This window comes from Trematomus bernacchii, unplaced genomic scaffold, assembly GCF_902827165.1.
Source record: "Trematomus bernacchii unplaced genomic scaffold, fTreBer1.1, whole genome shotgun sequence".
NCBI lineage: Eukaryota > Metazoa > Chordata > Actinopteri > Perciformes > Nototheniidae > Trematomus > Trematomus bernacchii.
In genome coordinates this window covers 5403-17015 of record NW_022987483.1, presented here as the reverse complement: position 1 = coordinate 17015, position 11613 = coordinate 5403, and the positions used below count along the sequence as shown (strand labels likewise).

The window sequence follows — 11613 nt, the reverse complement described above, 5'->3', positions numbered from 1 at the left end:
TCTCAGGACTCATAATGCTGAGCAGGAAGGACCTGTAGAGACACATAACGCTGACTCATTCCCTCTCAGGACTCATAATGCTGACTCATTCACTATCAGGACTAGGGTTGCAAAATTCCGGGAATTTTCAAAGATGGAAACTTTCCATGGGAATAAACTGAGAATTTTCTAAATGTAAGGTTGGCTCTTCATAGGGAACTTAAATATAGTTGGGGAAAGTATATTTTAGCATAATCTTGACTAAAACAAACAGATGCCATTCAAGTACACTTGAATATCCATGCCATAGCACACTGCTTACTGCATGGCTATTGAGACCACACAAAGGGTCGCAACAGGCTCACTAATGTGAGAGTGGAACAACTGGTTGGCATTCGGGCAAACCTAAGGCTCTCTGAGCCGGACACAGAGCCATCCTCAACAAGGCTGGACAGTGACACTGAAGAGGAAGAGGAAGAGTGTGACGTTGATGAGGCCCAGGAAGAGGAAGAGTGTGATGTTGATGAGGCCCAGGAAGAGGAAGAGTGTGATGTTGATGAGGCCCAGGAAGAGCCCGTTGACTGAAAGGGTTTAGCAAAAATGCAGAGGACCGCTTGAAGGAAGATTTGCATGTTTAATGGGACTGGAGGGAGAAGGGCTCTTTTCATTTCACATGTTGAATGGGACTTTGTGGGGATTTTTGGATAGGGGTGCATTTTTGTTCATTTTTTAATGAGTGGGGTTGGGGGGGATGAGTAATATTTAACTCAACATTCCTGTTTTCGTTCATCAATGAAACAAATAATTGTTCAATAAAATAATTAAAACTTGTTCTGTTCTACTTAAAGTGGACCTATCATGCTATATTTGAACAATATATTGTAGGGCCATACCTATATAAGGTATATTTATACGTTTCTGTTTTCAAAATACCAAACAGATCATGCATTTTAGCCATGCCTCATTTCGCTCTATGTGCTGTTTGCTGTCTACGGGTCTGATTCTGCTGACCACGCCCCCCTGCAGGAGAGGGGAGACGTGCTCTGATCAGCTGCTGGGCTGTCAGAAGAGGGGGAGAAAAAGAGATCTCCGTCCTCCGTGTTTTATTATATAGAGTCGTTATTCATTTGTTTTAAAGCTCAATAAATAAGAAGACCTTTGACCGGCACTTTTCTAATTTTGTCCGGAAGATTTAAACTTTAACGGACATCTTGACCGGCGAAAGAAACTGCAACTGAAACTCTGCCGCACGGTCCCCTGGTTCCTTGGAAGAGGCGGAGAGGTGGGTGTTTGTCATCTGCTGGTGGACTAACCGGAGAGAATTACAGTGCTTGCCTCGACGGGGAGGGATTGCATTGAATTAAAGCAGCAGGAGCAAACGCTTGCCTCGGGGAGGGAGAAAGAAAGCCACAGCGGAGAATAAACAGAAGGGTAACCATGGTAACTATGGGCGGGAAGTCTTCTTCGCTGCTTTTGTGGCAGACTACAGCGCCACGTACAGGCCTGGCATATGTACTACAGCGTCTCCAGCGCTTTCGAACGGCAATGGCCGTGGCTGTCTCCTCCTGATTGGTGGAGTTGGCCCAATAGCCGTAGCGGCACCGTCCTGACGTCAGGACAGTGTTCAAATCTGGATCAGTTTTTATCAGATCCGTTGCAGCCCCTTTTTTAGAGATTTGGGTATGGAGGAAAATAGAGAGGGTTGTGTTTTCTGACACTTGGTGAGTTCCCTGGAACACCGGGGACACATATTCATGTAGAAAAGACGTACACAAGTGCATTTTGAATGATAGGTCCCATTTGAAAAAAAAAAAAAAAATCTGTTGAAATGTCATGTTTTTTGTTTAATTTTGCATCGAATATTTCCAAAATTCCCCAGCTTAACTTCCCATGGAAACGTTCCGCCCCTTTGCAACCCTAATCAGGACTCATAGTGCTGACTCATTCCCTTTCAGGACTCATAATGCTGAGTCATTCACTATAATGATTCATAGTGCTGACTCATTCCCTATCAGGACACATAATGCTGAGCAGGAAGGACCTGTAGAGACACATAACGCTGACTCATTCCCTCTCAGGACTCATAATGCTCTCTCATTCCCTCTCAGGACTCATAATGCTGACTCATTCCCTATCAGGACTCATAACGCTGACTCATAATGCTGACTCATAACGCTGACTCATAACGCTGACTGATAATGCTGACTCATAACGCTGACTCATAATGCTGACTCATAATGCTGACTGATAATGCTGACTCATAACGCTGACTCATAACGCTGACTCATAACGCTGACTCATAACGCTGACTCATAACGCTGACTCATAACGCTGACTGATAATGCTGACTCATAACGCTGACTCATAACGCTGACTCTTAATGCTGACTCATCGGTGTTTGAGGACTCATTCCTCACCCGTCGCTCTCGGTGGTATACACCACAGGAACCCTGCTCTCGCCCTCGATGCCCAGCTCGCTCTGCACCGCCTCCAGGTTCCTCTCGAACGTGTCCACGCTGCCGATGTTGAACCACACGAACATCTAAGAATAATAAAGCTTTATTTAGACAGCACTCATCATGCAGCTCAGAGCGCTTTAGACAGCACTCATCATGCAGCTCAGAGCGCTTTAGACAGCACTCATCATGCAGCTCAGAGCGCTTTAGACAGCACTCATCATGCAGCTCAGAGCGCTTTAGAAAGCACTCATCATGCAGAAAGCACTCATCATGCAGCTCAGAGTGCTTTAGACAGCACTCATCATGCAGCTCAGAGCGCTTTAGACAGCACTCATCATGCAGCTCAGAGCGCTTTAGACAGCACTCATCATGCAGCTCAGAGCGCTTTAGAAAGCACTCATCATGCAGCTCAGAGCGCTTTAGAAAACACTCATCATGCAGCTCAGAGCGCTTTAGACAGCACTCATCATGCAGCTCAGAGCGCTTTAGACAGCACTCATCATGCAGCTCAGAGCGCTTTAGACAGCACTCATCATGCAGCTCAGAGCGCTTTTAGAAAGCACTCAGAGCGCTTTAGAAGCACTCATCATGCAGCTCAGAGTGCTTTAGACAGCACTCATCATGCAGCTCAGAGCGCTTTAGACAGCACTCATCATGCAGCTCAGAGCGCTTTAGACAGCACTCATCATGCAGCTCAGAGCGCTTTAGAAAGCACTCATCATGCAGCTCAGAGCGCTTTAGAAAGCACTCATCATGCAGCTCAGAGAGCGCTTTTAGACAAGCACTCATCATGCAGCTCAGAGCGCTTTAGACAGCACTCATCATTGCAGCTCAGAGCGCTTTAGACAGCACTCATCATGCAGCTCAGAGCGCTTTAGACAGCACTCATCATGCAGCTTCAGAGCGCTTTAGACAAGCACTCATCATGCAGCTCAGAGCGCTTTAGACAGCACTCATCATGCAGCTCAGAGCGCTTTAGACAGCACTCATCATGCAGCTCAGAGCGCTTTAGACAGCACTCATCATGCAGCTCAGAGCGCTTTAGGACAGCACTCATCATGCAGCTCAGAGCGCTTTAGACAGCACTCATCATGCAGCTCAGAGCGCTTTAGAAGCACTCATCATGCAGCTCAGAGCGCTTTAGACAGCACTCATCATGCAGCTCAGAGCGCTTTAGACAGCACTCATCATGCAGCTCAGAGCGCTTTAGAAAGCACTCATCATGCAGCTCAGAGTCTGCTTATAGGACAGCACTCATCATGCAGCTCAGAGCGCTTTAGAAAACACTCATCATGCAGCTCAGAGCGCTTTAGACAGCACTCATCATGCAGCTCAGAGCGCTTTAGAAAACACTCATCATGCAGCTCAGAGCGCTTTAGAAAGCACTCATCATGCAGCTCAGAGCGCTTTAGAAAGCACTCATCATGCAGCTCAGAGCGCTTTAGAAAGCACTCATCATGCAGCTCAGAGCGCTTTAGAAAGCACTCATCATGCAGCTCAGAGCGCTTTAGAAAGCACTCATCATGCAGCCTCAGAGCGCTTTAGAAAACACTCATCATGCAGCTCAGAGCGCTTTAGAAAGCACTCATCATGCAGCTCAGAGCGCTTTAGAAAACACTCATCATGCAGCTCAGAGCGCTTTAGAAAGCACTCATCATGCAGCTCAGAGCGCTTTAGACAGCACTCATCATGCAGCTCAGAGCGCTTTAGACAGCACTCATCATGCAGCTCAGAGCGCTTTAGACAGCACTCATCATGCAGCTCAGAGCGCTTTAGAAAGCACTCATCATGCAGCTCAGAGCGCTTTAGACAGCACTCATCATGCAGCTCAGAGCGCTTTAGAAAGCACTCATCATGCAGCTCAGAGCGCTTTAGAAAACACTCATCATGCAGCTCAGAGCGCTTTAGAAAGCACTCATCATGCAGCTCAGAGCGCTTTAGACAGCACTCATCATGCAGCTCAGAGCGCTTTTAGACAGCACTCATCATGCAGCTCAGAGCGCTTTAGAAAACACTCATCATGCAGCTCAGAGCGCTTTAGAAAGCACTCATCATGCAGCTCAGAGCGCTTTAGACAGCACTCATCATGCAGCTCAGAGCGCTTTAGAAAGCACTCATCATGCAGCTCAGAGCGCTTTAGACAGCACTCATCATGCAGCTCAGAGCGCTTTAGAAAGCACTCATCATGCAGCTCAGAGCGCTTTAGACAGCACTCATCATGCCAGCTCAGAGCGCTTTAGACAGCACTCATCATGCAGCTCAGAGCGCTTTAGAAAGCACTCATCATGCAGCTCAGAGCGCTTTAGAAAGCACTCATCATGCAGCTCAGAGCGCTTTAGACAGCACTCATCATGCAGCTCAGAGCGCTTTAGACAGCACTCATCATGCAGCTCAGAGCGCTTTAGACAGCACTCATCATGCAGCTCAGAGCGCTTTAGACAGCACTCATCATGCAGCTCAGAGCGCTTTAGACAGCACTCATCATGCAGCTCAGAGCGCTTTAGAAAACACTCATCATGCAGCTCAGAGCGCTTTAGACAGCACTCATCATGCAGCTCAGAGCGCTTTAGACAGCACTCATCATGCAGCTCAGAGCGCTTTAGAAAACACTCATCATGCAGCTCAGAGCGCTTTAGACAGCACTCATCATGCAGCTCAGAGCGCTTTAGAAAGCACTCATCATGCAGCTCAGAGCGCTTTAGAAAACATCACACGTTAGAAATAAACAAGATATCCCCCTCAGATGTGAAGAACCTAACATCTGAGCAGGCCGAGAGACACAAGGAGGACCAACAGACACAAGGAGGACCAACAGACACAAGGAGGACCAACAGACACAAGGAGGACCAACAGACACAAGGAGGACCAACAGACACAAGGAGGACCAACAGACACAAGGAGGACCAACAGACACAAGGAGGACCAACAGACACAAGGAGGACCAACAGAAACAAGGAGGACCAACAGACACAAGGAGGACCAACAGACACAAGGAGGACCAACAGACACAAGGAGCACCAACAGACACAAGGAGGACCAAACAGGAGCACCAACAGACACAAGGAGGACCAACAGACACAAGGAGCACCAACAGACACAAGGAGGACCAACAGACACAAGGAGGACCAACAGACACAAGGAGGACCAACAGACACAAGGAGGACCAACAGACACAAGGAGGACCAACAGACACAAGGAGACCAAAACAAGGAGGACCAACAGACACAAGGAGGACCAACAGACACAAGGAGGACCAACAGACACAAGGAGGACCAACAGACACAAGGAGGACCAACAGACACAAGGAGGACCAACAGACACAAGGAGCACCAACAGACACAAGGAGGACCAACAGGAGCACCAACAGACACAAGGAGGACCAACAGACACAAGGAGCACCAACAGACACAAGGAGGACAAACAGACACAAGGAGGACCAACAGACACAAGGAGGACCAACAGACACAAGGAGGACCAACAGACACAAGGAGGACCAACAGACACAAGGAGGACCAACAGACACAAGGAGGACCAACAGACACAAGGAGGACAACAGAAACAAGGAGGACCAACAGACACAAGGAGGACCAACAGACACAAGAGGACCAACAGACACAAGGAGCACCAACAGGAGCACCAAGGCAGACCAACAGGAGGACCAACAGACACAAGGAGCACCAACAGACACAAGGAGCACCAACAGACACAAGGAGGACCAACAGACACAAGGAGGACCAACAGACACAAGAGGACCAACAGACACAAGGAGGACCAACAGACACAAGGAGGACCAACAGACACAAGGAGGACCAACAGACACAAGGAGGACCAACAGACACAAGGAGGACCAACAGACACAAGGAGGACCAACAGACACAAGGAGGACCAACAGACACAAGGAGGACCAACAGACACAAGGAGCACCAACAGACACAAGGAGCACCAACAGACACAAGGAGGACCAACAGGAGCACCAACAGACACAGAGACACAAGGAGGACCAACAGACACAAGGAGGACCCAAACAGACACAAGGAGGACCAACAGACACAAGGAGGACCAACAGACACAAGGAGGGACCAACAGACACAAGGAGGACCAACAGACCACAAGGAGGACCAACAGACACAAGGAGGACCAACAGAAACAAGGAGACCAACAGACACAAGGAGGACCAACAGACACAAGGAGGACCAACAGACACAAGGAGCACCAACAGACACAAGGAGGACCAACAGGAGCACCAACAGACACAAGGAGGACCAACAGACACAAGGAGCACCAACAGACACAAGGAGGACCAACAGACACAAGGAGGACCAACAGACACAAGGAGGACCAACAGACACAAGGAGGACCAACAGACACAAGAGGACCACAAGAACAAGGAGGACCAACAGACACAAGGAGGACCAACAGACACAAGGAGGACCAACAGACACAAGGAGCACCACCAGACACAAGGAGGACCAACAGACACAAGGAGCACCAACAGACACAAGGAGGACCAAACAGACACAAGGAGGACCAACAGACACAAGGAGGACCAACAGACACAAGGAGGACCAACAGAAACAAGGAGGACCAACAGACACAAGGAGGACCAACAGACACAAGGAGGACCAACAGACACAAGGAGCACCAACAGACACAAGGAGCACCAACAGACACAAGGAGGACCAACAGGAGCACCAACAGACACAAGGAGGACCAACAGACACAAGGAGCACCAACAGACACAAGGAGGACCAACAGACACAAGGAGGACCAACAGAAACAAGGAGCACCAACAGACACAAGGAGCACCAACAAACACAAGGAGGACCAACAGACACAAGGAGGACCAACAGACACAAGGAGGACCAACAGAAACAAGGAGGACCAACAGACACAAGGAGGACCAACAGACACAAGGAGGACCAACAGACACAAGGAGCACCAACAGACACAAGGAGGACCAACAGAAACAAGGAGGACCAACAGACACAAGGAGGACCAACAGACACAAGGAGGACCAACAGACACAAGGAGTACCAACAGACACAAGGAGCACCAACAGACACAAGGAGGACCAACAGACACAAGGAGGACCAACAGACACAAGGAGGACCAACAGACACAAGGAGGACCAACAGACACAAGGAGGACCAACAGACACAAGGAGCACCAACAGAAACAAGGAGGACCAACAGACACAAGGAGGACCAACAGACACAAGGAGCACCAACAGACACAAGGAGGACCAACAGACACAAGGAGGACCAACAGACACAAGGAGGACCAACAGAAACAAGGAGGACCAACAGACACAAGGAGGACCAACAGACACAAGGAGGACCAACAGACACAAGGAGCACCAACAGACACAAGGAGGACCAACAGACACAAGGAGGACCAACAGACACAAGGAGCACCAACAGACACAAGGAGGACCAACAGACACAAGGAGGACCAACAGACACAAGGAGGACCAACAGAAACAAGGAGGACCAACAGACACAAGGAGGACCAACAGACACAAGGAGGACCAACAGACACAAGGAGGACCAACAGAAACTAGGAGGACCAACAGACACAAGGAGGACCAACAGACACAAGGAGGGCCAACAGACACAAGGAGGACCAACAGACACAAGGAGGACCAACAGACACAAGGAGGACCAACAGACACAAGGAGGGCCAACAGACACAAGGAGGACCAACAGACACAAGGAGGACCAACAGACACAAGGAGGACCAACAGACACAAGGAGCACCAACAGAAACAAGGAGGACCAACAGACACAAGGAGGACCAACAGACACAAGGAGGACCAACAGACACAAGGAGCACCAACAGACACAAGGAGGACCAACAGGAGCACCAACAGACACAAGGAGGACCAACAGACACAAGGAGGACCAACAGACACAAGGAGCACCAACAGACACAAGGAGGACCAACAGACACAAGGAGGACCAACAGACACAAGGAGGACCAACAGACACAAGGAGGGCCAACAGACACAAGGAGGACCAACAGACACAAGGAGGACCAACAGACACAAGGAGCACCAACAGAAACAAGGAGGACCAACAGACACAAGGAGGACCAACAGACACAAGGAGCACCAACAGAAACAAGGAGGACCAACAGACACAAGGACCAACAGACACAAGGAGCACCAACAGAAACAAGGAGGACCAACAGACACAAGGACCAACAGACACAAGGAGGACGCATGATAACACAAATAAAACAAACAATGGTTTCTCTCCGACAGATAAGACACAAGACAACTTAGTCGATGCAACAATATAAAACCCCATAAAACAAAGTGAACATATAGGTACAACAGATATACAAAATAAAAAGATTAAGAACTATCTGAACACATGTTGGTGTTAGACACGACTTATAAAAGTATTCCCTGCTTTAAAGTGAAGCGGTGACTCACCCCGTCGACCGGCGCCTGGCCCGAGGAGAACGCCACCTTCACAAAGCGCTTGTTCACCACCTCCAGCCGGTCCACCTGCAAAACAAGCGCACCCCGTTCAATACTGCAGCAGGTAGACATCAAACTACTCAGATACATCTATATCAGTGTTTCTCAAAGTGTGGTCCGTGAGCGACCCCTAGTGGTCTGTCAGTAGATTGGTACAATGTCACATTTCAGATGAATACAATTATAAATTCAAAGAGTTTCTAAAATAGTTAAAAAATGACAAGTATAGGAGCAACAGAGACACGCAGTCAATGAGCGAGTAAACACAGAGGAAGTCTCACCACTCCTTTGGACAGGAAGTTGTTGACAAAGTCTTTCCAGGTGACCTCCCGCCCTCCGTCTCTGAAGAATAAGAAATAAAAGATAGTTGTCCAGAAGGCCGCTCCGCTCAGGAAGTACATCCTGAACTCCTTATTGTCCCAGGGAACATCTCCCTGAAACACACGGCGTCAGTAAGCACGTTAATAAACACGTCAGTAAGCACGTTAATAAACACGTCAGTAAGCACGTTAATAAACACGTCAGTCAGTACGTCAGTAAACACGTCAGTAAGCACGTCAGTTAGCACGTCAGTAAGCACGTTAACACGTCAGTAAACACGTTAGTAAGCACGTCAGTAAGCACGTCAGTAAACACGTCAGTTAGCACGTCAGTAAGCGCGTTAATAAACACGTCAGTAAGCACGTCAGTAAACACATCAGTTAGCACGTCAGTTAGCACGTCAGTAAGCGCGTTAATAAACACGTCAGTTAGCACGTCAGTAAGCACGTCAGTTAGCACGTCAGTTAGCACGTCAGTAAGCGCGTTAATAAACACGTCAGTAAGCACGTCAGTAAGCACGTTAATAAACACGTCAGTAAGCACGTCAGTAAGCACGTTAATAAACAGGTCAGTAAGCACGTCAGTAAGCACGTTAATAAACACGTCAGTAAGCACGTTAATAAACACGTCAGTAAGCACGTTAATAAACACGTCAGTAAGCACGTCAGTCAGTACGTCAGTAAACACGTCAGTAAGCACGTCAATTAGCACGTCAGTAAGCATGTTAACACGTCAGTAAGTACATTAGTAATCACGTCAGTAAGCACGTTAACACGTCAGTAAGTACATTAGTAATCACGTCAGTAAGCACGTTAACACGTCAGTAAACACGTTAGTAAGCACGTCAGTAAGCACGTCAGTAAACACGTCAGTTAGCACGTCAGTAAGCACGTCAGTAAACACATCAGTTAGCACGTCAGTTAGCACGTCAGTAAGCGCGTTAATAAACACGTCAGTTAGCACGTCAGTAAGCACGTTAATAAACACGTCAGTAAGCACGTCAGTAAGCACGTTAATAAACACGTCAGTAAGCACGTCAGTAAGTACATTAGTAATCACGTCAGTAAGCACGTTAACACGTCAGTAAGTACATTAGTAATCACGTCAGTAAGCACGTTAACACGTCAGTAAACACGTTAGTAAGCACGTCAGTAAGCACGTCAGTAAACACGTCAGTTAGCACGTCAGTAAGCGCGTTAATAAACACGTCAGTAAGCACGTCAGTAAACACATCAGTTGGCACGTCAGTTAGCACGTCAGTAAGCGCGTTAATAAACACGTCAGTTAGCACGTCAGTAAGCACGTCAGTTAGCACGTCAGTAAGCGCGTTAATAAACACGTCAGTAAGCACGTCAGTAAGCACGTTAATAAACACGTCAGTAAGCACGTCAGTAAGCACGTTAATAAACACGTCAGTAAGCACGTCAGTAAGCACGTTAATAAACACGTCAGTTAGCACGTCAGTAAGCACGTCAATAAACACGTCAGTTAGCACGTCAGTTAGCACGTCAGTTAGCACGTCAGTAAGCGCGTTAATAAGCACGTCAGTAAGCGCGTCAGTAAGCACGTCAGTAAGCGCGTTAATAAACACGTCAGTTAGCACGTCAGTAAGCACGTTAATAAACACGTCAGTTAGCACGTCAGTAAGCGCGCTAATAAACACGTCAGTAAGCACGTCAGTAAGCACGTCAGTTAGCACGTCAGTTAGCACGTTAATAAACACGTCAGTTAGCACGTCAGTAAGCACGTCAGTTAGCACGTCAGTAAGCGCCTTAATAAACACGTCAGTAAGCACGTTAATAAACACGTCAGTAAGCACGTTAATAAATACGTCAGTAAGCACTTTAATAAACACGTCAGTAAACACGTTAATAAAGACGTCAGTTAGCACGTTAATAAACACGTCAGTAAGCACGTTAATAAACACGTCAGTAAGCACTTTAATAAACACGTCAGTAAACACGTCAGTAAGCACGTTAATAAACACGTCAGTAAGCACGTCAGTAAGCACGTTAATAAACACGTCAGTTAGCACGTCAGTTAGCACGTCAGTAAGCATGTTAATAAACACGTCAGTAAACACGTCAGTAAGCACGTTAATAAACACGTCAGTAAGCATGTTAATAAACACGTCAGTAAACACGTCAGTAAGCACGTTAATAAACACGTCAGTAAGCACGTTAATAAACACGTCAGTTAGCACGTCAGTTAGCACGTCAGTAAGCGCGTTAATAAACACGTCAGTAAGCACGTTAATAAACACGTCAGTAAGCACGTCAGTAAGCACGTTAATAAACACGTCAGTTAGCACGTCAGTAAGCACGTTAATAAACACGTCAGTAAGCACGTCAGTAAGCACGTTAATAAACA

The 11613-nt window shown here is 47.6% G+C and overlaps 1 protein-coding gene across 1 annotated transcript; it reads right to left on the bottom strand.

Annotated features, from left to right (window-relative positions):
- Window positions 1–2002: 2002 nt before the first annotated feature.
- LOC117498976 (AFG3-like protein 2) lies at window positions 2003–9356 on the bottom strand (the record flags this gene model as incomplete). The annotated part of the gene is given in 4 exon segments (XM_034151201.1): window positions 2003–2020; window positions 2397–2521; window positions 8875–8949; window positions 9204–9356. Coding segments are annotated over 4 exon segments (371 nt in total), but the record flags the coding sequence as incomplete, so codon positions are not given.
- Window positions 9357–11613: the final 2257 nt, after the last annotated feature.